We start from the raw sequence: 27,621 nt of genomic DNA on the forward strand, positions 1-27,621 counted from the left end.
ACCGCCATTGTTACCTCCCCACAGTCTCTCACCCATATCTGTGTCACTCAGTCCACGGCCAAAAGACAAACACAGTTTTTTCACTTGTCTCTCTGCTCTGTGTGCCTCCTCCAGGTCTCCTTCTGGTTCTCCATCCTGCTTCCTTCCTTCCTCTGTCCCTTCTTCAGCTTCTTCTCTTCTCTTTAGCTCCACCCTCCTTTGGGTGGGGCAGGAAACCTGGAACCTCCCCACCTCCTGGGCACTACCCTGTCATACAAGGGTACATCCTGTTGGTCAAGTGCTTCTACCAGCAGCAGAAGGCCTCTTCCAGAAAAACACAGAAAGATGGGTGATAGCAAGTGATTAGGTTTCTTTTACTCCCAAATCACTGTGGGCAAGCAACCATCCCCAGATCATCCAGAATTCTCTTGAGCAAAGACCAGCAAGACTTTGAAAAATGTGAACACACTGGACCTTTATAAATAGATGACAACAGGCCCAGAGAAAAGCCCTCTGCATACATAAACCAAAACCCCACTCCGCACTTGCTCACTGGTGCTTGAAATTGCTTTAAGGAGAGACAACAGCTTTCATCTCTCCACTAGAGAAACCTTAAAAGGGCAGGATGAATGAAGTCACTGATTAGACTAGAGCACAGTACAGTACAGTGGACTGAAAGAGTAGATGCAATGGGCATCTTTAAAAATGGGAGAGAAATAACACAGGGTGTAGCAGGAAAAGGGGCTTTTCTTGTCTACTTGGGAGCTTAAAATAGAAAAATCTTGAGATCAGAAGACCTGGAGCCAAATTTGGTCTTACTGTTAGCTGCTTCACCATAGGTAAGTCACTTAGATTTCAGCCTGTTTATTCTAAAATGAAGATAAATAACTTTCTTGCAGAGTTAGTTAGGTTTTGATGCCATTCTACAAGGTGAATATTTCCCTTCATTCCCTGTTCCTTGAGCATCTCCAATTCTGTTCCTTCCACACTAGCTTCATCCCCCTGTCATAGCAATATAGAAGTTAAGGGTGAAGAGTTGGGAGCCAGACAACATAGGTTCAAATCCTAAGTATCACTAGATAGCTGCATTTTGGACAAATTACTTGATCATGATGTGCTTTGTTTCCTCGTGTGTAAAAATTAAGATGTTAATAGTATATACTAGCCTCCTGGGTTGACTGTAAGAATTAAATGAGTTTATATATGTCATGCAGTCTGTTCCTAGCACACACACACACAAAAAAAAAAAAAACAACAACAAAAAAACGCATTTCAAACAGTTCATACTACTAATATTCCCAAGGGCTTCTCATCTGCCCACTTTGCACAAGCCAAAAGATAATTTTAAGGGGCCTCTCTGGTGGCGCAAGGGGTTAAGCGTCAGCACTATGAAGCAATCTGCAGACTCTGCAGCATGAGTTCGATCCCCAGCCAGGGTGCTACCCAGATGGCACAGCAGAGCCCGCTGCTCCCCTCAGCAGTGTATTTCAGTAGATCTGCCTGTTCTGCTCCCTACTCTGTCTCTGGTAATTCTCTCACGCCCCCATATCTCTGGCCTGTACCCCAGCTCTTGTCTGCATAAATAAATAAATAAATCTCTTTAAAAAAGATAATTTTACTATTCCACTTTTGCTCTCTAACTTATAAAAAGCCCACTGTGAGTTGATACAACCCCTCTGCGCGCCCTCACCCCCCACCCCCCACCCCAGTCTCCTAACACCCCCCATTCCCACTCTTAAAGCTCAGGCCGGCTGGTGCCACAAAGAAACCGCAAAGTAGTCAGCCTCTCCTTGGAAATGCAGACTCCGCAGGGGCTTCGGCAGGGGCCGGGCGAGACGGGCGGGGCGGGGCGGGGCGCGGCGGGAGGGCGGCTCTGTGACGTCGCCCCGGGTCCCTCCTCAGTGGTTGCCAGGCGCGCAGCTGGCGTCTGGTTGCCAGGCGCGGACAAAGCGCCAACAAAGCCGGGTCCCGCCCCTGCTCTCCCGGACCTTGCGGCTGAGACCCGCGCCGCCCGTTCCCGCCCAGGTTCCGCTGCTTTCCCCCTGCCGAGGGCGCGAGGCGCTGGAGCTCTCCCTGCACCTCCCGCCTGAGACCAGGCACGAGGTGTCGCCCGGTGCCAGACAGCCCGTTTGGGAGCGAACCTCTCAGGTAGAAACCCAGAAGGGGAGGAGGAGGGAGGGGCGTGTCATGAGGGCACTCCTGGCGGCGGCAGGAGTCTGAGGGAAGAATCCTGCCAGTCTGGATTCGGAAGTCTTCCTAGCTCACAGAGCGTGGGGAGAGAGTGTGATCTTTAAGAAAATAGGACCACGGTGATTATTGCTCTCTCGCCAAAATAGGTATATTTTGTATCCAGAGCTGGGTACAAGCACACAGAGCACAGTGACTTAGAACACCTCAGAATCTGGGATCACTGATTAGCCAAACCTCTGCTTTTTCAAATGTAACATGGATATAAGAATACCTATGGGGGGTGGGGTGGGGATTGTCCTGAGGACCTATGGGCAGACTAACATAACTATTATCATGTACTCATTTTGCTAATAGCTACTGGCACTTACTGCATTTCAGTCACTGGGCTAGGTTTTCTGGATCCTATAGAAATCAGAAACTGACAGTTCCTGCCCTCAAGCTTATAGTCTATTGGGGGAGGCATGTATTAAGTAAAGAATCAAACAAATGTAAAAATTAGAGTAGAGATAAATGTTGCTAAGTAGAGGTAAATGGTGCTCTGAGAAGGTATAACGAAACTGACAGATCTGGAAAAGCTGAGCTGAACTTTGAAGAATCTGTGAAAGGCATGCCAAGTAAGGGTAAGCACATGCCCAAAACCCACCACCACCTATTCCAAACCCAAATAAGTATATATAGTTGTCTGACCTTGGTTCTAAAGCTGTATATAGAAACTGCCTCTGAGATTCTGTAGGCTGTATCCTTTCTTTCATGTTACTTAAGCTGTTGATTTAACTGAAGCCCTGTTTAGTCCAAACCTATATAAATCCAAATGAGAAATTCCAGAAACAAATCTATAATTTCATATTTGATAAGTCCTATATTCTTCAGCAGTTAACAAGTATGTATGGGCTTATTTAGATTTCACAAAAGAGAAAAGTTATTGAATTTTAAGAGTTGGGCATGGGGATGGAATGGATAATTGGAGAAGTCCTATCATACTGAGAATTTCAAGAATGGAAAAGATCTTTACAAAACATTGGAATTATGGAATGATAAGATGGAAAGGCCTTTCCCCATTTCTATCTGGTGTGAAAAATCGTTTTCTTGCCCAAAGGCAGGAACGTTGGGCTTTAGTGACCCCAATCTAAGGAGTCTATGATTCTAAGTCTCTGTGGCTCAAAAGTATGTGGAACTCTGAGTGCAAGTAGGAACATGGGAGACGAACTGATCTGACCCTCCTTGAGTCTTCTCCATTTCTATGATGGTGCCACATCTACCCAGTCATCCAAACTTGCAAAGTGGGAAGTCACCCTAAACTTTTGTCATCCTCCTCATGCAGGAGCTAAGTCCCATAGCTCCTGTCTCTCCTGTACCTCCCCATTGCAACTAATTTTCAAAACTATGATGCTCTCAAGAGTTGTTACAAAAGTGCGGCTAAACCAGGGTTCCTGCCTGAAGTTTCACTCTGCTCTCCTCAGCCCATCCACACAGCCATCAACCGGAGTGGGTTTCAAAGTCAAAAAAAGAGAAGGAAATAATAAAACAAGTAAAACAAAGTTTTATACAGAATTTTTAACTATAATCGTGTTGCCATAAAGGAGGTTACTAAGACATAAAGGGACAAAATATATAGGAATCACAGATAAAAGGAGCAGCTATCACTCTTGAAGTAGATCACCCAAGAAAGAGAAGACCACCTAAGAGCTTGTTGCAAAGGGTGACCACAACTCATTGGATGGCAGAGCAATTACTGATATGCAGGAAGCCAGAAACCTACTCTTTGGGATGGTGAAAAATCCATCGGTGGAAGGGACTCACTGACAGCACTTTGCTGCAAAGCTCCCCAAGAGAGTTATCAGGGGAAGCTGCTAGCCACTGGGCACTACTGACTGCCACGCCCTGCAGCAGCCAGGACTCAAGAGATCACGTATGCAGGAGCTAGGTGCTGGAGGAGCTGTGCACTACAAGGTCCTAGCTAGTACTGAAGAAATTGTGCTCCTGGAACCCAGTAAGAGAAGCAAATGTAACCCACAAGAGAAACCCCTTTTTCCTCCAGTATCCCTCCAGTGCCCTCTACTGATGAAACTTAACATTATGTCAGCTGACTCTGTAAATGTGTATATATATATAGCACCCAGTTCCATTTTTGCTGAGGAAACAATGAAGGGAGAACTTGGAACTGAGAGGCAATAAGTTATTAACTAGCACATCAAACTAATACAATAGCTGACTGTGTGACTCTAGAGCTTAAATCCTCTAGTGGCTCCTTACTGACTTCAAGATAAAGTTTAAAAGCCTTAGCACACCATACTGGGCCTTTTATATTCCAGTCGTGATCTATATTTCTAACCTTAGGCCCCAAACACACCCCCTTTGTCCACGCTAGTTCTCTATAGTTATTCATTATTCTTTTATTTCACCATGTTCTCTGACCCCCTACACCTTTGTCTAAGTAATCCTAGCCAGAAAGAATACCCTCCTTACTCACATCAGCAAAGGGATACTTGTTGGGTACCTACTCTGTACCTGACATTAGTCTGGGGGCTAGAAATATAGCAATGAACAAATCAGACTTCCCCAGGTATGTTCAACTATTGATAACTCACTCTTTAGAAAGTATTTTCTGGCCTCTACCTCCAGATGAGCTAGAGGCCTCATCTTGAAGTTTCTCCCATGTCTACTCTGAAGTAGTACTCTTGTCACTTGTCATGCCCTGTTTTAATCACAGATTTTCATATCAGTCTTTTCCACTAGCTTATGAGCCCTTTGAGGGCAGGGTATGTGTCTCTTATTTTTGTATTTCAGCATTCAATATTATTCCTTACACAGTTTTATTGAATTAATTATTTGCCTAGGATCATATAATTTGTCAAAAACATGCATAGGATCAGGATCCTGGTCTCCTGTGTCAGTCATGAGTGCTTTTTTGCTAGAGTTTGATCCACCCTCTGGGTGTAGTACCACACCTAACTACAAAGGACAGTGGCCCTGTATTTTGTACTGGAAAAAGACAAAAATGCAATGTTGAGCATCATCCAAAGAGACAGTGGAAACAGGGCGATGAAAACAGCCCTGACCTTATATGGACAACTGTAGTGACTTTACCCCTCAGTCTGTGTATACTTCCAGTCTCTGGGTCATAGGAATGCTATAATGAAATCAGAAATAGGGAGGACAAGTAAAAAGATGAAAATGATGTGGGGTATGCTGGCACTTGACTCTGAAAAAATGAACACTTTCATAAACTTATTAAAGATACGGTCAAGGTGACCCCAAGTTTGTACACCAGGAGCCAAGGTAAGGGAACAGGCTACACAACTTTAGGGAGCACAGCTCCCTGTGGCAGTCTGTAAATGGTGTCCCTGGGCTTGTGAACCATGATGTGAAGATGAAGGAAATCTTTGAAATATGAGCATGACTAAGTTAAGATAAATCAAAAAAAGTACCTGTAGACTTGTAGAACTCATAAATTGCAAAAGGTGGTACTAGCATGATATATAAGCAATTTTGGTGTATTTGCTAGTAAAAGAGCCAAAAATTGCTACTTAAAAAAAGACAAGGTCAGGGGCCTCCCCGGTGGCGCAGCGGTTGAGCGCTGGGTTGCGAAGCTGCCGGCGACCTCTGCGGCGCCGGTTCGATCCCCGGCTGCTCCCCGGCCACTGGAGGAGGGTCCCACATGGCGCGCAGACCTCTCCTGCCGCCCGCTGCTCCCCTCAGCAGTGTACTTTGGTTCTTCTGCCTGCTCTGCTCCCTGCTCTGGCTCTGGTGAATTCTCTCACCCTCCCGCGCTTCTGACTGTACCCAGTGCATGTATAAACAAAGAAACAAACAAATAAATAAATAAAAAACATGCCTCTATTAAAAAAAAAAAAAAAAGACAAGGTCAGGAAGGACCACTCTTTGCTCTATTGCTGCTAGCATCCGCATGCTGCATTGGCATCCCAGTGCAGAGATTTGGCCCAGGCTAGAAAAATATACAGGTTTCTATGAAATAAAGTTAGAGAGGCAAAGCTACATGGATAAGATAAACTGCGACGAGCCTGAAATTCAAACAGGGCATCATTTTGATGAGAAAAGACATGAAGATCCACTGGAGGCTTCTGAGAGTGACATGATAATATGAGTGGTTAAGACATTTTATCTGAGAAAACGAAGCCTCAATTTCCTGGCATTGGAAAAATGGTTATAATAATAGAACCTACCTACTCATAGGTGTTTCAAGGATTAAATAAGATAATGAATATTCAATGATTGTTTTAAACTTGTATTATTCTGGAAATCCTTCCATTCTTTGAAATCATGTAAAATATGGTTAAAGGAAACAATGACTATGTTTCCAGGGCAAAAAATTAGAACATAGTTAGACAAATAATTTTTTTCTGTTCCACTTCAAGGTGCTAAAAATGTACTTTATATGTTTCAAATGGGAATATCCAGGATATTTCAGCGATTTGTGGGAACATTAAGAAATAGTATTTGAGAGTGAGTTTGTCCTAGAGAAAATGCATTATGTGTAATTGCCTTATTATGGAACTGTGTTCCCTAAAGTTGTGTAGCTTGTCCCCTGACTTTGGAACCTGGTGTACAAACCTGGGGTCACCTTGCTTTGTCACTTTTAGGCTATGTAAGTCTTCATTTTTTTCAGAGTAAAGTGTCAGAATTACCTTACCTCATTTTCATCTTGCATCATGATGTGTAACCATCTAGTGTGGAAAGTAGACTTGAGTTCTTCATTCAGCTAGCAATATAAACTGTTTCCTTGTGTCAGTCACTTTAGCTCTTTGTGCATCACTTTCTCATTTATAAATTGAAAATATTAAGCTACATTGTAAGACAAATTTAAATCAATCCTTTTAAAAACAAAAAGGTGTTCCTTTTTATTTTTTGTTGTAACTGGCAGGTTTTTAAAAAGTTAATCAGGGAATGAAGTGGAGAATGAAAGAGGAGAATGAATCAAAGATGGCCGTGATATTTCAGATAAGGCAATTGAAAGCAGTTAAAAAAAAGTTGTTTGGGCAACTTTTATAGGAATAAAGAGAACTATACAGTAGGCAATAGGTGGAATATTACTATAGCATATTTGAGAGTTTATAATTGGAAATAGCATAGAGCTCTGCTTAGTCACAAAAATAAGTCTTGCCCTCTGCTAGAATACAGTAGATTTCAGCAGCTCAAGGCTCTCACTTCGACAAATAAATTAATTTAGAAGAGTTTTCTTTTAAAACGCTATAAAGACATTAGAAGCAAAGGACTGGATTAAATAAAATTGTGGGAGGGTGCTGAGCCAAGATGAGGTGATAGTCACAGGTCATTTTCTTCCCTGAGAACATTTGTCAACTTTGGATGTAGAGTTTCTGATTGTGCTTGGCCCTTGCAGAGAAACTTTGCTGGGGGAGGAAGAAACCAGCAAGGCTTCTGGTAGTCAAATCTGGCATGATAGATTAAAAATTTGAGGCATCCTAAATACACTTTGTTTTTTATACAATATCAGACATACAATTAAAAACAAAATACTGGGCATGCAAAATGACTCTTAACTAACTACAAGTAATGTGCTCTAGACAACCAATGCAAAAGATATATACGTGGGTGAAATGGAGAATTTCAACACAGAAGTTTCGCCTTTAAACAAAGCCAGATATTCTAGAACATAAATACAATACCTGAAATTAACAATTCATTGAAGAGTTTAACAGCAGCCTAACTAGCAAGAGACATAATTAATGAATACAAAGACAGGTCTATAGAAAATATCCAAACAGAATCACAGATAGGAAAAAATGGAACAAATAGAGTAGAGTATATAGCCTAAAATAATGAAAGTCCCAAAAGGTGAGGGGAGAAAGAATGGGGTAGAGTAAATCCACTGGAGAGATAATGCTCAGAAATTTTCAAAATTGGTGAAAAATGTCAACCAAAAAGTCAAAACAGCTCAGCTAGACAAAATCTTCAGAGTGTATGTATTTAGAACTCTTTACAAAAGACAGGCTTGAACAAAAGGGAACAAAAACTAAAAGAAAAGGTGTAAAAGCTGGCAGATCAAGTTGATTTTAAGATATGTAAAACTAGACATAAAGTGGGCATTTCATAATGTAAAAGGGTCAATTTTATTTTATTTTATATTTAAAGAGCAGGTTTTTTAGGGAAGGGACAGAAGAATAAAGGACAATTTCAAGACACAAGCAAGCAGAAAAAGCTGTCCCGAAAGGGACAGGTTTGCTAAGAGAGGCCCGGATGTTTGCAGGTGGAGAGGGGTAGAGGGCCCCTTGAGGAGAGCCCCCTTGGCTGGGGGAAGTCAGTGAGGGGAAGTATAGGTCATGGGCAGGCAGAGAGTTGGTAAAAAGAAGCACCTGCATAGGCACAGGTGGGCAGAGGGATTGCTGCTAAAAGGGTCAATTTAATAGCAAGCTTTTAGAACCCTAGAGATGTGTGCACCAAATAATTATTTACCATTTCAACAAGCAAAAATTAACAGAACTAAAATAATAGACAAAACTACCTCATAGAGATTTTAACATACCTCTCAGCGATAGCATAAGCAGATAAAAAAATTAATAGGATATATAGAAGATTTGAACTACATGATCAAGCCTCTTGACATATGTAGAACATTATACCCAACTGCTGCAGAGTAAACGTTCTTTTCAGATATACATGGGACATTTACCTAAATTCATAGAAGCAAATTAACCATTTGAGAGGGGAAAAATACAGATTATAAAAGACAAAAAAGGGGCCTCCCTTGTGGCGCAAGGGGTTAAGACGCGCAGCCTATGAACCTGTCCGTAGCCAATGAAGCATGAGTTCACTCCCCAGGCAGGTAGGTGACCCACATGGCGCAGCAGACTTCTCCTGACTCACCCACTGCTCCTCTCAGCAGTGTATTTCAGTCGATCTGCTGTTCTGCTCCCCACTCTGTCTCTGGTGAATCCTGTCATCCGCCCCCACACCTCTGGCCTATACCCCAGTTCTTGTATGCATAAATAAATAAGTAAATAAGTAAATATTAAAAAAAAAAACAGACAGCCAAGCACTGAGCCTTCAGAAACACTTCTAAAAAGCAAAAGTGGATGAAAATGTGAGCAACAGAAATAAGTGTGGAACAGCACAGTGAAGGCAAGCAAGACTCTATAACCCTTATCCAGTGGGGCTCGATGTTGCATGAGTGATCTGTTTTTTCAAAGACAATACAGAATCACAAAGGAATAAGTGTTATGGGAAAAATCACTAGATTTAGCAGTCAGGGGAATTTTGGTCATTTTTGTATTTGTGAAAACAGTTTCAAGATAATAATCAGGATGGAAGCCTCCTAAGGAGGAGAATTAGAGAGGGAGGACCATGTGAAAAGGAAGAGGAGTCAGTTCTTAGGACACTTGGGAAGTTTGACAGTGAAAAAGAGAATTAGGGGCCTCCCCAGTGGGGCAAGGGGTTAAGCACTGCACTACCAAGCAATCTGCAGCCTCTGCAACACTAGTTTGATCCCCAGGGAGCAACCCACATGGTGCAGCAGACCTCTCCTGTCTCGCCCACTGCTCCCCTCAGCAGTGTATTTCAGTCAGTCTGCCTGTTCTGTTCCCTGCTGTCTCTGGTGAATCATCTTACCCCCTGCATCTCTGGCCTGTACACCAGCTCTTGTATACATAAATAAATAAATCTTAAAAAAAAATAAAGAAAGAAAGAAAGAAAAAGAGAATTAGACAATTGGAAAGATAGTACTGTGGTTTTTTATTGTAAGTGTTTAAAGTCCAGGCTGTGCCTGTTTGAAACAAGAGAAGGTGACAGAGGTGTGGAAAAGATTACATTTTGATGGCAGTGTGAATTCCTTCTGACATTCTTGATCTCAAGTGAAAAATGACTTTACCTACTGAGAGTGAGAACAATAGCTGGGTGGGATGTTGGCCCGAGGGGAAAGTCTTTCATTGGAGATTACATAAGTAGACCTGTGTTCTGGGGAATGGCAAAGATCAATTCGAAAGCAGGAGTGACAGAGAGTAGAGATAATAGGAGGTTGGAGTGTGCAGCACTGAGTGATATCAAGATTACTATTATGTTGTTACTTTTTTGTAAAAATAAAAATAGAGTAAGGCCTAAAGAATAACCTGTATCCAAATGTGATTGCCAGTTAGAGTAAACTTAAATTGATATAAACCTACTTCTTTGTTTTTTTTAAATTCACTCCATTTATCTTAACCTTAAAATGACGTGGCCATCTTAAAATTTGTTCCTATTTTGGTGCTTTATAGGTATCAGAAATCTTAAGGACCTCCTCTCTCTAACAATCCCAGGAAGCAGTGCTCATGAGGGAATCCAGCTGCACTTAGAAACTAATGCAAAATTCAACTGCCTTGTCACCTTTCCTCAGTGAGGGGGTTTCTGTCAGTGGTTAGTTAAATGTTCCTGTTTCTCTTTTGGCTCCTGATTGTTTGGCAAGTACAAGATATCTTTAGGCTCTATCATATTCGGTGAACTCTTTCTCTGCAATCAAAAGAAGTTTATCTTCTTCACTAATTTGTCTCAAACTTTTTTTCTGGCTTTTCTAATTAATACTTTGAGTAATTTAAATTAGAAACTAATCATTCCCTTCATAGCCAGTATTTTCAAAGTTTACTTTTTAATGAACAGTCTTTTTAAATTATGTAAATGTTTTCACAGAAATTGATTTCAATAACCACCAGTATCTCTTCTATAGCACACAATTTTAAACACTGAAACAAAAAAATGTTTTTAAACAGAAGTACTTGACACATGGCTTTACAGCAGAACTTCCCCAACCTTTTTCTTGCCATAGCACACAAAATATTTATAAAGCAAACTGGGGCACAATGTAGGATACTGGTCTATATTGAACTTATAAAAAGATTTGATATACCTTTACATTATTATAAAATTAGAATGAAAGTATTAAATAAATGTTTAATTTTAATGAAAACTTCCAAATAAGCATTTCTAAACTTTTAAAAGAGAACTCAAGCTTGCTTTCTTATCATGAGTTTATTTTATATCAAATTTTTTGTGTTGAAATTGCTACATGCAGTTCCTGACAAAAATTTTTTCATGATATTCTCTTCAAATTCTTATTGCTACCGTCAGTGAGAATATTTGCCTCACAGATGGGTTTTAGCAAATGGTAGAAGGGTATTTATAGATTTTTCTCCAATTGACTGAAACGCCTTTCTTACTGTTAGCCAGAATTTGGATAATTTGATTTCTTCTTTCTTTCACTGAAAGTTCTGTGATAATGTGAATGGATTTCTAATCCATTGAACTTGAACTTTTTCATATCATTTATTTCCAAATAATGGGACACTTAACAGATGTTTTGCTACTAGACTTTGGACTGAAGTTAGAATATCAATTAAAGTCCCCATTGAACAACTTCTCACCTCATACTTCCTTTGAATCTATGAGCATTGTTGGTTTAATTTATTATATTTTTATATACTCCATGTAATTTTGATTAAATTCATTTTGATGCTCAAAAATGTCAAGTATGCTCATTTTCTGAAGACAATAAGCTCTCAGACTCTGCAGTAAGAATCTTTGCCCTCCCCACCTCCAATTCCTCTTTTAGCATCAACCTTCCAGGAGAAAAAAAAAGGTTTTCTTTTGATAGTACATTGATAGGAAACCGCAGACTATTTCTTCACATAAAGGTGAAAACAGAACCATAGGGCTTTAGATTTTATTAGTAACATCCTTTAATATGAAACAAAAAAATGTTTTTAAACAGAAGTACTTGACACATGGCTTTACAGCAGAACTTCCCCAACCTTTTTCTTGCCATAGCACACAAAATATTTATAAAGCAAACTGGGGCACAATGTAGGATACTGGTCTATATTGAACCAGGGCTCTGTGGGAACAAAACAATGACTTACTTGCAACTCGGGTGTTCAGAATATGGAGAAGGATTGTGAGGTTCTTCCAACCTTCCAGTCATCACAGTTTTCCAACCAGTATGACACCATTGTGCTTGTACAGACCAAAACATCTTAGTTTTAAACTATTTAGATTACTATTCCAAATACTTCATCTTGAGTAGTTTGTTAGGGTATTTTGGGAAAAACAGTATCCTTTCAAGCATTCCTTCCAGGTGCTCTAACAAGTGTTATTAAAAGAACACAGTTTTACTAACATCTGAAGATTTATCACGGTGCAAGGAGATGCTTCAATTAAATCGTCTCATGGAGAGTCTTCATGCATCTAGTAGTCATATTCCACAATAACACTTTTTCTCTTTCCTTTGCTTCATTTGGCTCCCAACACGGTCATTTCTTGGGTAGGTGGGTAAAATTAATAATTCTGTAATTTGGGAGATATTTTCTTAATTACGTGGCCTTTTAATTAGTTTCCTTAACTCAATCTGACATACACTATTGGTGTGGTTATAAATACTGTTGTAAATAGTTTCATAAAGCATTGGTTTTCAAAGCGTGGTTTTAGGGATTTCTGAGGATTCTTGAGAATTAAAACTATTTTTGTGACAATACTAACATATATGTCTTACTGTCTTTTTCTGAAGAATATGCAGGGCGTTTTCTCGAAGCAATGCAATGTGTGATATCACAATAGGCTGAAGGCAATAGCAAGATGTAAGAACCTAGTTGTCTTCTATTAAGTCAGACATCAGGATACTTGCAAAAAATATAAAACTATGTCGCTCTTGTCATCAAAAGGATTTTTTTTCCTGGAAACTAGTTATTTTTCATACAAATATGTTGCTTATGTTTACTGTAACATGTAAACATATTTTTTTTCTTTTATAAAATAAATATTTATTTTTGTTTCAATTTCTGAAATGATAAATATTGATATAAACCACATTAAACAAGGTCCTCAAAAACTTTTAGGAAGTAGTCCTGAAACCAAAAAATATAAAAGAGACACTCTCAAGTTACTATCTGTATGGATATTTTATGTTAAGATCCTGGCATAATTTACATGGCACCATTTTTTCATTTGATAACTTTTCCATGAAAATAATATAGTAGGCAAAGAAGGAAATTATCAGGGCAAACAAATCCACCCTTGAAATAGTCCTCATTCTATTGCATAATAAGTGACTTAAATTTATATTTTTTGATGACTGCTTATGTCTCGTGAATCTCTAGAAAGTATTCAACTATAATTAGAAAATAATAAAAATTAATCATACATTATGATGGGAAAATAACTATGTATAAAGTACTTAAGTAGACTAAAGTCTTTTTGACTATAGCAAATCAGTTTTCAAAGAAAATAAGATTTTCCATTTTCTTAAGATTATTTCAAATAAATCATAAAATTTTGAAAAATAATTGTTAGAATTTAAGAAATGTTATCACTTATTTAATAACTAAAATGCCAGATCTCCACAAAATGTAAACATTATTTATACTCAAGTAAAGCTAAAATGTTTTGAAAAATATTTCTCATATAATATTAGAGGCCTACAGTTCCCTCTACTGAACCAATTATTTTGCAGTACAAGCATACACTTCTTTCTATAAACAAATAATATTATAAAATCCATTAAGAACCAGATTTTGGAACTTTGCATCAAAAACCAAGAATAAAATATATCATTTGTCATAATTCTTAAAAATGAACACAATCAATTATGTTTTATTAGAGACAAGTGGTAAAGAGATACTGGTGATGAAAAACATCACATACATTTTTTTGGGAAAAATAATGCAAAAAAATGGGAGCAAATTGTATCAAAGAAAGAGCTAAGCCTTTGAAATACGTATATACACACACAAAAATCACTAATAATACATTCCAATTACAGCAACTTTAATCAGACTTTAAGAGGTGGTTTTAAGTATTGTGGCTAAAGGGGAAAATCCTATACAAGCATCTCTACTGATAGATTCTCTGCAGAAAACCTGAAGCACAAAAAATAATAATTACTGAAATCAGTTTACTGAGCCAAATAGTGTCCAAATATAATTTCAACTGTCGTCAAATTGTTTATGGTTGTAAAGTTTTGTATCACTAGAAAAAGTTTATCACCATCAGTCTCTAATGGACACCTATACCTCATTTTGTGTGACTACTCATGGGAAGCTAAACTTTAGAGACCTGTAAAAGGCAGAATGGAGTGAAATGGATAAAATGTGTATCACAAATAATATTTGATGATACCCAAGTTTTCTAGGAGAGCCTATTACAAGGTATGGACTTAAGATGAACTTTGGCAGTGTGGAGGATTTAAATAGATGGAAAGCATGAACGAGAGCCCTTCAAATTTCTCAGCCAGAATTAGCAACTTACTGAGGGAATGAGAAAAGCAGGACAGACTAATATTGAGAAAGTATTCAAGTTTTGGATATATAATTTCTTAGAAAGTGGCCAAAGTAGACTACAGGTTGGAGATTTGTGTTGCAAATATTAGTAAAAATTTACCGTTTAAAAATATGTATGGGGGCCTCCCTGGTGGCGCAGGCGGTTGAGCGTCGCACTGTGAAGCTGTCGCAGCCTCTGCAGCGAGGGTTCGATCCCGGCCGGCCAGTTGGTAGGCAAGAATCCCACATGGCTAGGCAGACCTCTCCTGTCTCGCTGGCTGCTCCCCTCAGCAGTGTATTTCGTCCGTCTGCCTGTCACCCTCCCGTATATCTGGCCTGTACCCCAGTTCTTATATAAAAATAAATCTTTAAAAAAAATTATTAGAAAAAAAAATGTATACCATCTCCCTGGTGGTGCAGGGGGTTGAGCGCAGTACTGTGAGGCTGTCCGCAGTCTTCGTGGCTACAGTTCCATCCCCGGCTGGCCAGGGAACAACACACAAGGCACTGCAGACCTCTCCTTTCTCCCCCGCTGCTCCCCTCAGCAGTGTATTTCAGTAGATCTGCCTGTTCTGCTTCCCGCTCTCTCTGGTGAATCCTCTCACCCCCTGCGACTGTGGCCTGTACCCCACTTCTTAAAAAAAAATAAACAAAAATAAAAATAAAAATATGTATATGTATATAAATCTTGGAGAACCTTGAAAGTCAGCACATGATTTTGTGAGCAAGACTCTCTGACCTATTAATAGCAGTATAGAAGATAAATCTGAACACACTGGACAGAATAAGTTAGAGAATGACCTGAGACAGGGAATACCAGTAGGTGGTGAAGGACTGAGCCCAGAGTAAAAGAAATAGAAAAGGGGGGTGGGGGGACTAGGGAATGATGTGGGAAAAATTCAAAGGAAATATCAATATTAAATACCAATAGCAATTAGTGACAGATTCATTACATTGAAGAGAACAGCTGTCCCTTTGAAATTAATTGACTAAGAAAATTGTGGCATCATGCTCAGAAATGAATTTGGGAAGGGGATTTAGTTGGGAGATGGGGCAGTAAGAAATGTGGAATGGAAGCACAAGTGAGAAGTCAAGCATGGACAAACAGGTGGGATCAACATTTTTGTGGTAGATGAAGCTGTAAGGGGATGTGAGCCCTCCAAGAACAGCAGAAGGAAGACATAGCTCAGAATGCTGAAGACTGAGACTTGTGAAGATTGCTAACTCTCTCTTCAGCAAGAGGAAGGGGAAAGAAGAGTTGTGGGAACAGAGGAAGAACACCGAGAAAAATAGAAAAACAGTATTAGTATATGCCATCAAAGGAAGAGAAAGCTTCAAGGAAAGAACTGTCATGTTTAACATGTTGCCTCCTGCATTGGACTATGTGTGTTCAAATCCTACCTCTGTCACCTGTTAGTTACATGTCATCTCAAATGATTTTTTTTTCTTAGTTTCATTTTTTAAAAGATTTATTTACTTATTCATATAAGAACTGGGGTACAGGCCAGAGGTGTGGGGGGTGAGAGGATTCACCAGAGACAGAGTGGGGAGCAGAGCAGGCAGATCGACTGAAATACACTGCTGAGGGGAGCAGCGGGCAAGCCAGGAGAGGTCTGCTGCACCATGTGGATAGCTCCCTGGCGGGGGATCGAACTCATGCTGCAGAGGCTGTGGACAGCTTCATAGATTGCGTCTTAACCCCTTGCGCCACCAGGGAGGCCTTTTAGTTTCATTTTTGAAATGATAATAATATAATCTATCTTCTAGGGATAAGTAAGAAAACCTATACAGAATACTTAGCATAGTATCTGGTACAGATAACTTAATAGGTATAATTGACACTTAAGGAAACAATAGTATGTCAAGGGTAGAAAAAAAAAGTTAAAAGAGCTCAAAAGACTAAGACTTGAGAGGACAATAGGTATGTAGAGTTTACCAGAGCTACTTTGCCCAAAAGGAAAGAGATCACAAAACAGTTGTTAGAAGGAGCAATAGAGTGGACACAGGCTTTGCTTAAGTTTGTTCTATACTAGCTGTGGCTTGTCATTTCATGAAAGTCTATTTAATTAGAGTTGAGCCAAATTTCCATTTGCATAAAACCATTTGAACATTTCCAGAATAGAATCAAATAAATGCACAACTATAATCAGTCCAAATATACACAGGCAGTAAAATGTTACTCCCTCTGTGGAAAACAGTATGGTGGTCCCTCAAAAAATTAAAAATAGAATTGCCGTGTAATCTAGCAATCCCACTTCTGAGTATGTACCCAAAAGAATTGAAAACAGAGACACAGACACATATTTGTACACCCATGTTCAGCACGGCATTATTCACAATAGCCAAATGGTGTAAACAATCCAAATTTTTATCATCAGATGAATGATAAAAGTAAAAGTGGTAAATACATGCAAATAGGATATTATTTCACCTTAAAAAGGAAGGAAATTCTGACATATCCTACAGCATGGATAAACTTTGAAGACAAGTGAATTTAGTCAGACACAAAAGGATAACAATTGTAAATGATTCTACATATAGATGTACCTAGAGTAGTCAAATTCATAGAAAGCAGGAGCTGGGGTAGGAGGCAATGAGTTGTTTAATGGGTATAGAGTTTCAGCTGGGGAAATGAAAAATTTTGGAAATGGATAGTGGTGATGCCTACAAAGCAATGTGAATGTATTTAATTAGTAAATGTTTTAAAATATACAGTTCAAAGATGTAGTATTTTTAAGATTGATTTATTTATGCATGCAAGAGCTAGGGTATAGACCAGAGATGTGGGGGGGGGGTGAAAGGATTCCCCAGAGACAGAGTGGGAAACAGAACAGGCAGACTGACTAAAATACATTGCTGAGGGGAGCAGTGGGCGAGACAGGAGAGGTCTGCTGCGCCATGTGGGTCACCTCCCTGACTGGGGATCGAACTGGTGCTGCAGAGACTGCAGATTGCACCACCAGGGAGGCCCAGGTGTAGTTTCTTTCTCTATTAAAAGCAGACAAAGCATGTCAATTGTTGTTTATTTGTGCATAAAATTGTTTACCATCTATGGATTTTCATTTTTTTGTTTCCATTTGTCCTGGAACTTTTTATAGCGAACTATAAAAGTTTTATCTTCTACAATTAGAGTAGATAAATAGATGCAGATATAATGAAAGAGTTCATCAAATTGCTGTTAATGATCATTTTTATTTGGAAATAAGCTAATGTCAAATAATTCATAGTAAAAAAACAATTCATAGTAAATTCTGCTGTAACTCTTATTCTATCAATAAGAGTTGTGCGACATGGAAGACATTCATGTAATACTATTGAGTTAATGACTTGTTTTGTATGACCCCCTTATTTATTTATGCAAATGTGTATTACATTTAAAAAGTTCTGTAAAGAGACATTCAATATTCTGGGGTGATATCATTAGGGGATTTTTTTAAATTTTTATTTGCTTCTTGATCTCATCTACTTTTTTTAATGAACAAGTATCCTGGTTTTTTATGTAAAGGACAATTATTTACAATAACAAAAATCAGAGATGATGTCTAGCCTTGGGCTTGTGTAACAATAGAATTCGTCTATCTTATGGTGTAGTGGCTCCCTAATATTAAGAGTGTCAAACAGAGGCTGGGTGACCTCCCGTCCAGAATTCTGTCATTTTATGATTCAAGATTCTCATTTTATTTTTTCTCCTGCCAATAGGTCAACCCAATCAATGCCTCAGACAGATAAGCAAATATGCATCCCCCCGGAGTTGCCGGAATTGCTGAAGCAATTTACCAAAGCCGCCATTCGGACCCAGCCACAAGATCTCATCCAATGGGCTGCGGAGTACGTACACCTTTCTCACCGCCCGCTCCCAACTCAGGCTGGAGGTGGCGTTGGGGGTAGAGGATGTAAGGTGTTGGAAAACTGGAGGAGGTTGTCATGGCTGCAGCCTGAGTCAGGACTGATTAGCATAATCTTTCTGATGTTCAGCTTTCCCGTTCCTTTGATGCTTTAAAATTTATGTATGAACACAAATACATTAAACTGGGTGAGGATGGGGTCCTCTGCCCCTAAGCCAACCAGACTCAGCAGTAGGACGCCGCAGCAATAGGAGCAATCTCCAAGGGCTAGATCACTACATCCCAACATCACATGCACACTCCACCTGGTCCCGGTACCCACACCTGCTATCCCAGTAGAATGAAGGGTTCCGCAACCGGTAGGAGCTAAGCCGGCTTTTCCCGGGTGTAAACCAGGACCCTGTTCTCGGGTCTCACCACTAGATGGTAGCAGAGCACCTGGGGGAGGCATGAGGCAAGCCGGCGGGATGGAGGGTGTGGCATCAGCCCAGGCTGGTGCACTCCTTATTTTTCCTTTAATAAGACACCTTCTTCCACTCCTGTTAAAACTTATTCTTGCTCCCAACCAGAGACACTTTGCAGCTTGTCTTTGGGGAAAATTGTTTTCTTTAGTGTTTCTTTGAATTGATTTCTTCCTCAACATAAAGATGTCCACACGGTACACTTAGCATTCTGGAGAAAGAAGGCAAAATAATCACCAACGCAGTGGGAGCACCAGCCTGGCTAAACACGGTGTGTCTCAAACACAAGTGCCCTCTTTCAGGAGAGACCAGAAGCTGCTCAATTGAAGGAGCTGACACAACAATAGTTGCTACCCGGGATTGAAACAGCTATGAAATTACTTCTTTGACAAGTGTGCCTGCTTGAAACTGGAGCTTGGGGAAGGAGGTGGCAGCGAGTTAGACCTCCTGGACTGTTTTCAGGCTGTTTTTACTGTTTGATGATGACCAGCTTAGTAGTGTTTCAGTGGAAGGCGGGAAGTAAGAGACATTGCTGAGCAGAGCCAGTTGGTGGGGAGAAGGGAGGCTGTCCTCAGCAGGAGGCTGGGTGAGTGTAATGAGCAGGTGAATGGCCTTTGATATGCACAAAATGTAATCTAAGAGAAGCCTTACAGAGTTTTTGAGCCAAAGCTCTCATGCTCCAGGGTTGGGCCAGGATGACGCTTTTACAAATGGAAAGAAAATAAGCCAATGGTGGTAGTAAAAAGGGACACAAGTAGGGTTTCTTTGCTAGTAATGAGCCTTGTTTAATTTTTCATTCTAAATTGTGTGTTTCCTCTAAGACTGTACTTAGAAGACTAATTTCTTCTGGTATACTCAGACTTTGTCTTACACTAAACAATAGTTTAAAACCCCCTTTTATTATTTTGGTGCTGCTGTTTTGTAGCAAGAAAAATGACATTTCTTGATATTGTCCCTGACATTTATGGAAGAAAACATTCCACTGTTGTAACCTGTCTGCTCCCATATTGTATCACGTGCTATAATTTTTTTTAGATAACCATGAGGAGTCACTTGTAGTTTAACTACATTGAAAAAATGAGAGCATGACCTCAGAGCACTCTCCATCCTATTTAGACACGAAAAACTCTCATCAGGTGGTTTTATGTGACAAACAAACCTGTAGTATTTCAGAGAATAGGCTCCACAAAATATTTCCAACACAAAGAAGATTAGTTCCTCACAAGCAAGGATTTCCCTAAGTCTGAAACCACCTACCAGGCATCAGCAGGGCAGGTAAACTAGTCTGGAGGTAGGTATGTGTGTGTGTGTGACAACCCAAACTCACAATATATGTGAATAACCATGGGATTGTTCATTGCAAATGAAGCTAAATAACCCACATGGACTAAATCCACGGCTGCAGCCTCATTTATATGTTCTCTAACCAACTCCACTAAAAACTGCAAACTCATTCCTGCTGAATTCAATTACTGGGCAATTACTTCTGTCAAATGAGGTGCCTTGTTTTTCTCTCTCCTATTCACATCATCCAAATCTTGTTCTACAGCCGGAGGCCATCACCCACCCTTATTGTCATCCAGAACCCACATCCTCCCCAACAATGCACTCAGGCACATTGTTAAAGATGACCTTCAAATCAGGCTGATGACCTCCAAGGGTACCTGGAAGGTGTTGTCTTAGTCCTCTTGCTTTAGAGCTGTATTGCTGTGTGGCTTAGAGACAGACAACAGGCGCCCATCATTTTTCGGCTTGACCCTAAAATGGGCTTTTACAAAAATTCCCTCTGTGTTCTTTTTATGTTACTTGCATCAAGAGAAAGTTGTGAAAAGAAAACAAAGAGGGGCAGAGGCTTATGATGAAGGGGTAGTCAATAACAAGACTTTTGATGGAGCGAGACCCTCTCATACAGCAGCAGTGACATGTTTCAAGTGCTTGTGTCCATTCCCTGCTGCAAGCAGCTCCTTTTCATCTTTTTGCCAATCTTGGAACAGAACTTGATATTTTTATCTCACAGCACCAAAATAAAGTCCACTTCACAAAACAATGGTAGGCAGGCAGATTTTACTGAAATTTTTCAGGGAAGGTTATCTTAAATGCTCCAAGGCTTGTCTTTTCACCTGAGCCTCAGTGCCCTGCTTTTCTCCTTTTCCTCTTGAAGACCCAAGCCCCAGCCCAAACCCTTCATGGCTCATCCCTAGAGCACATCCCTCTCTGTCCCTTGCTTAAGCAAGTCATTTTAGTTCTCATCCAACAGCTCCCTCTCTCAAAGACACCACCCACTACCTAACACCAACTTAAAGTATACTGAACTTAAAGATTTTTTTTTAAAAAGACCTCGATTCTAGAATTCATCCAAAAAGAGTAGGGAATTTAAAATAATGATTTGCTTTTCTCCCCTATTGTATACATACATACACACAATATATATACATAAATTATATATGTGTACAGTTACATATATATCATAAAAAATATCTTGTGTGTGTGTATGCTCTCGGGAATGCACATAAAACACTTAGAGGGATGACTGAAAAAAAAAACTCACATGCGTCAGAGAATTCCGTACCAAACTTTTATTGATTATGCTTCATTCCTAGAGAGGAAGAATCTTTTTTTTATTCCCTAGCACTCTTTACACCTTAAGTGGAAACTAGTACTTTCAGGCTTTTCTTGTGTATAAATGTACTAACTAAAAACTGAGTCTGATATATTGTAGTCACTTAATCAATGTTTTTTCCTCTATCCTCATCTCTCAAAAAAAAAAAAAAAGGTGGGAAGGGGATTCCTAAAGAAGCCAGAGGCACTGGGGTATAGAATGACACCCCCTCACCCCATGATTTTTCTCTTGTAGTTATTTTGGAGCTATGTCCCGGGGAGAGATCCCTCCAGTGAGAGAGCGGTCTGAGCGTGTCACTTTGTCTAACTGGGCAGAACTTACACCTGAGCTGTTAAAGATCCTGCATTCTCGGGTAAGGTCCATGCTGCAGTATATATCACCCTGGAATATGTGTTGTGGGGGAGGAGGGCAATATGGAGGCTGTGTGGGCATAGAGAAAATGCAACCATCCCCCTACCAGCCAGCTGGCCCATCATCATCATAAACTTCACTAAACCACCCACTGAAAAAAAATTGGAGAAATAGGAATTATATATATTGAAGCAGGCTATAAACCGAATGAGTCGTCAGGCGGTCACCCCAGATTTCGCTGAAAATGGCAGAATGTCTCACTGCTGCATGGATCTTTTCTCTCTATAAAGTGCAGATCCAGGGCCTCCCCTGGTGGCGCAGGTAGTTGAGCACAGTGCTGTGAAGCTGTCCGCAGCCTCTGCAGCTTTGGTTCGATCCCGGCCGGCTGGCAAGAGTCCCACATGGCACGGCAGACCTCTCCTACCACGCCCGCTGCTCCCCTCAGCAGTGTATTTTGTCAGTCTGCCTGTTCTGTTCCCTACTCTGTCTCTGGTGAATCCTCTCACCCTCCCGCGAATCTGGCCTCTACCCCGGTTCTTGTATAAATAAATAAATACCTCTTTAAAAAAAAATAAAGTGCAGATCCAGGTCTCTTGACTTTCTTATTGATCAAGATCACAACATTATGCCAATTGCAGTTGGGGGTGGGGGAGAGTGGAATATTAGTTCCCCAATTATCCCTAATGGAGTTACAGCCAACATTTAGGGAAAACCCGTGCTCTCGTAATAGCCACATCATCCTAGAAGCTTCCCAGTGACTAGATGGGGAGGGTCTGGCTTGAGAAAGCATATGTTTTGATTGACCAATCCCCAGAAAATATGGTTTAGCATTTTGGGATCCACTGAGGACAGATCCCAGGACAGAGAGGTTTGGGACTGACTTAGCCAACTGCCCTGGTCCCAGAGACTTAATATTTCACAAGAATCAGAGGGCCAGGCAAGGTTGATAGCATGTCACTGGGACATCTATACCCTTAGTACATTGTTGGCCAGTAACTGGGCATTGTCATCCTTGCACAGTAGGTAAGGCGGAGATCTTAGTTACCTGAGACCAAACAATATTAGACATCCAGACCACAGACCCCCATGTTATTACTGGGACAGCCTGAGGAATGCATGAACTAGAAGTTCTAGCCAGAGGTACTGGAGTATAGAATGATCCCCCTATCCTTCCTAAGGGGATTCTTCTCCCCTCTCAAATAAGGTCATTTCTTTGTTCATTAGCCAAGAGCCAGGCTTAGTGCAAAAGCTAGTGCAAAAATTCTATGGAGACTGGAAGCCAGTGATTTGACATCTAGTTCTAGTCTCACTACTAATTAGTAGTCTCACACAAAAAACCTGCTCCTTGCCTTGAATTATGGTTGTTCTATTTGCCTTATAAGGATAACCTAGGGAGAAAACAACAGATAATAAAAGCATCTGGGAAAAAAAAGTAATATAAATGTATATTTTTCCCATAATTCTGACATCTGAAGTTTAAATGGCTAAACTTTAACTTAGTTTGCTCCTTTCCAGGCTGAAATTTTCTCTACCCTTGCAAGGAAAACTGCCAGAGATGTGGTCACAACTCCCCACCCCAAAATCCCAAACATCCCTGCCCCTTGCTGAGTGCTGGAAGAATGGGGGAGAAGGGGGGGACAGGACAAGGTGTGCACAGGTAGGTGTTTCTCAGAGAAACATTCTCTCATTCTGTCCTTATTCTTTGTCTTGTGTCTGCCCCCCCCCCCCCCATGCAGGTTGCTGGCCGGCTGATCATCAATGCAGATGAGTTGGCCCAGATGTGGAAGGTGCTGAGTCTCCCAACAGATCTGTTTAATAGTGTGATGAAGGTGGGCCGCTTCACGGAGGAGATTGAGTGGCTCAAGTTTTTAGCCCTTGCTTGCAGCTCTCTTGGAGTTGTAAGTTAGATTTAATATTTTTTGTTCCTTAAGGGACTTGTGGGCCTGGAAGGGCAGGACATCTATACAGTCAGCTCCCCAGGGCTGATGATGAGCACGCCGTTCTTGTCTATTCCTTCTCCCTTCTGAATTAAGATCACTTCTCTGTTCATCAGCCAAAAGCTGGGGTTAGAAGAGAGAAGGGAAAACTGTCATCAGGTTCTGGGGAGAGGATGACTAAAATGTGGCCTTGGGATTTTATATGAATTTTAATTATTGCACTCATTTATTTCTGTCACCATTCCATCCCCTCATTCGTATTCCTAGAGATAACCAAGACCAGCTGTAGAGTGAGATTTGCTTATGCTTGGGTTCCAGACATCTAGAAGCTATACCAAGGGACTTTCAAGAAGAGGTAGCATTACAGAAACCTCTATTTGATAAGCATAATTGGATACAAAAATCCAAGATGATAGAGCAAGAAAGAGAGATGAGGCTATTTCTAAACTTATAGTCATGACATCACCAGGGAATGCAGAATGTTCATACAAATTCATGCATTTTCCAAATTGGACTCGGTTTACAACTGGAAAAGCATTTTTCCTGTTTTAAAGAAAAGGATACTGTAAAGAGTTCATTTCTATATGTATATATTCATATATATGTAAATACATATGTAGAGATCCTGAGACTTTAGGTATCATCCTATATAGAGACTCATTCTTGTTAAACATGGTTATATTAAATGAAAATGAACCAGAAATACAGTTTTTTTTAAATCCCTGAAATATATATATATATACTCAAGGTTGTAAGTTAATGAGGGGCTGCGTGCTCCTGGTCTCTGCTTGCTGCACGCCGTCCTCCTCCTCTTCCTCTTCAGCTCACGTCCCGGTCCATGCACCCAACCAGTCTCGCCAAAGCCCTGCTCTCTCAGGATCAGCAGTTCCAGAAGTTGCAGGAGTGGCACCGCAAGAACCGCTCAAATCTCAACTTGCGCCACCTTTTCGAAGGGGACAAGGAACGCTTCAACCGCTTCAGCCTGACCCTCAACACCAACCATGGGCAGATTCTGCTGGATTACTCCAAGAACCTTGTGACGGAGAATGTAATGCAGATGCTGGTGAACCTGGCCAAGTCCAGGGGTGTGGAGGCTGCCCGGGATCGTATGTTCAGTGGGGAGAAGATTAACGTCACTGAAGACCGGGCAGTGCTGCACGTGGCCCTGCGGAACCGGTCAAACACACCCATTCTGGTGGATGGCAAGGATGTGATGCCAGAAGTTAACAGGGTCCTGGAGAAGATGAAGTCTTTCTGCCAGCGCGTCCGCAGTGGTGCCTGGAAGGGGTACTCAGGCAAGGCCATCACGGACATCATCAATATCGGCATCGGCGGCTCTGACCTGGGCCCCCTCATGGTGACAGAAGCCCTCAAGCCGTACTCTTCAGGAGGTCCCCAGGTCTGGTTTGTCTCTAACATCGATGGGACGCACATTGCCAAAACCCTAGCTGTACTGAACCCTGAGACCTCTCTGTTCATCATCGCCTCCAAAACCTTTACCACCCAGGAGACCATCACAAATGCAGAGACTGCCAAGGAATGGTTTCTTCTGTCGGCCAGGGATCCTTCTGCAGTTTCGAAGCACTTTGTTGCCCTGTCTACCAACGCGACTAAAGTGAAGGAGTTTGGAATTGATCCACAAAACATGTTTGAGTTCTGGGATTGGGTAGGAGGCCGCTACTCGCTGTGGTCAGCCATTGGACTCTCCATTGCCCTGCATGTGGGGTTTGACAACTTCGAGCAGCTGCTCTCAGGGGCTCACTGGATGGACAATCATTTCCGCAGAACACCCCTAGAGAAGAATGCCCCTGTCTTGCTGGCTCTGCTGGGTGTCTGGTACATCAACTGCTTTGGGTGTGAGACGCAGGCCATACTGCCCTATGACCAGTACATGCACCGCTTTGCTGCCTACTTCCAGCAGGGTGACATGGAGTCCAATGGGAAGTCTATCACCAAGTCTGGCACCCGTGTAGACCACCAGACGGGCCCCATTGTGTGGGGGGAGCCAGGGACAAATGGCCAGCATGCCTTCTACCAGCTCATCCACCAAGGCACCAGGATGATACCCTGTGACTTCCTCATCCCGGTCCAGACCCAGCACCCGATAAGGAACGGTTTGCATCACAAGATCCTCCTTGCTAACTTCTTGGCCCAGACTGAGGCCCTGATGAGGGGGAAAGCAATGGATGAGATCAGGAAGGAGATGCAGGCTGCAGGAAAGAATCCTGATGACTTTGAGAAGCTGTTGCCACACAAAGTGTTTGAAGGAAATCGCCCAACCAACTCTATTGTGTTCACCAAGCTCACGCCATTCATTCTGGGAGCCTTGATTGCCATGTATGAGCACAAGATCTTCGTACAGGGTGTCATCTGGGACATCAACAGCTTTGACCAATGGGGAGTGGAGCTGGGAAAGCAGCTGGCTAAGAAAATTGAGCCTGAGCTTGATGGCAGCAGCCCAGTGACCTCTCATGATTCCTCCACCAATGGGCTAATCAACTTCATCAAGCAGGAGATCAAGGCCTGAAGCCAATAAACTTATGCTCCACTGCAGCCTCTGTTGTAACTGGTCCTTCATGTCCCTCCTCACCAGAGTCTGGACTGCAGGGTCCTGCCCAGAGAACTGACTGGTTGCTGGCTTAGATCACAGCCCTTTGGGGGATGCTGCTCTGCACCCCACCATGTTCACAGGCCCTCTGTTTTACAATTAATTGGAATGTTCAGTGTAACTGACCTGTATTCACATTGTTCCTACACCAGGTAGAAAAATAAAGATGCCTTCAAGGAGAAGGAAAAAAAAAGTTAATGCAAACATTATACCTCTGCCAAAACCAAATAGTATGAAGAGGTAGTTTTGAATCATTCAGCATATCTAAACATCACGTTCTTTCTCCTTAAATATGCTTGGAATGCATATTTGACATTTTTGTTTCTGGGAAAAAGTACCAGAAATACTGTAGACCAACTTTTCCTATCAGTTTCCCCTGCAGCTTTCATCATAATTATAATGAATAAATTACTCTCCTCCAAAGAGGAAAGTTGCTGCAGGGGCAGATGAGTTGCTGGTCAGCACTATCATCTTTTTATGGAAGTAATCCCAAGGGGAAAATCCCAGAAGGGAAAATAAAAAATTGGCACATTTTATTAAGTTCTTATAGGGTCACAGATTTACTCATTGCACAGTCCAAAATGTTCAGGTCTCCCCCCTAAAGTAATTAATTCTGATCTTCCTGATCATTCTGAGGGTAGAGTAAGAAAATAAAGTCAATCCAATCCTAGAATTTTAGACTGATGTAATAAATGAAACAACTTTAAGGCAAATTGCCCAGTCTCTCAGTTTCTCCTCTCCACTCCTCTCTTCAAGGTGGCAGTTGAGCCTTCAGGGAAAGGGGCAACTCAGCACCTCAGACCTGCCAACTGAAGCCTTTCCCACATCCCTTGGTTCTTCCTGTCATCTCTGAGCTCATGGAAACACTCATCTGTGTGGTCATCAGCTACTTGCAGCTTATGTCTTTGGTCTCTTCTCTCTCTCAGCACAGTGGTTTGCCACTAGTTCATCTCCCTTCTTCCTGGTGCTTGCTTGAATCTCTTTCGGGTTGTTCTCATCTTCTCTCTGGCTTCACCACCTTGAGAGAAGACTGACCCTCTCTTGTCTACTAACCTCACTTAAGTAACCAAGAGTGACTTTGGAGAGCCAAATTCCAACCCTTCCTACCACTGAAAGTTGGTAGGCTTATTCTAATATGGCTGCCTTCCAGATTGTGGAAGAGAAACCCTGAGGTGAATTATATCTTTCTACCTCCATCTAAAATGAGGATGCTGGGTTAGATAGTCCATGAAGTTCTTTCATTTCTAACATCCTGTGTTTCTTTCCCCCTTCTCTGCTTCTGCTGAGACATCCTGAGGCCCGACTCTGGACAAGAGGATTCAGAGACCCTAGCATGTTTGATTTTGCCTCTCATCATCCCTATGTCAAAGACTACTTAG

General features: G+C 41.3%; 1 protein-coding gene across 2 annotated transcripts in view; it reads left to right on the forward strand.

The window, feature by feature from the left end:
- Positions 1–1,928: 1,928 nt before the first annotated feature.
- Positions 1,929–27,621, forward strand: part of LOC119257451 (ropporin-1) — a 31,249-nt gene continuing 5,556 nt past the window's right edge. Inside the window, exons 1-5 of one of the 2 annotated variants that reach the window (XM_037525421.2) lie at positions 1,929–2,127; positions 18,120–18,248; positions 21,581–21,698; positions 23,434–23,595; positions 24,458–26,391. In XM_037525421.2, the coding sequence (XP_037381318.1) occupies positions 18,133–18,248; positions 21,581–21,698; positions 23,434–23,595; positions 24,458–26,161 (2,100 nt within the window). In that variant the 5' untranslated portion in view covers positions 1,929–2,127; positions 18,120–18,132 and the 3' untranslated portion in view covers positions 26,162–26,391. Of the gene's footprint in view, positions 2,128–18,119; positions 18,249–21,580; positions 21,699–23,433; positions 23,596–24,457; positions 26,392–27,621 lie in introns of those variants that run through there. The other variant, XM_037525422.2, reaches the window with a different exon arrangement.

The sequence above is a fragment of the Talpa occidentalis genome, unplaced genomic scaffold (assembly GCF_014898055.3).
Source record: "Talpa occidentalis isolate TD23 unplaced genomic scaffold, MPIMG_talOcc4v2.1 talOcc4.4, whole genome shotgun sequence".
NCBI classification, from domain to species: domain Eukaryota; kingdom Metazoa; phylum Chordata; class Mammalia; order Eulipotyphla; family Talpidae; genus Talpa; species Talpa occidentalis.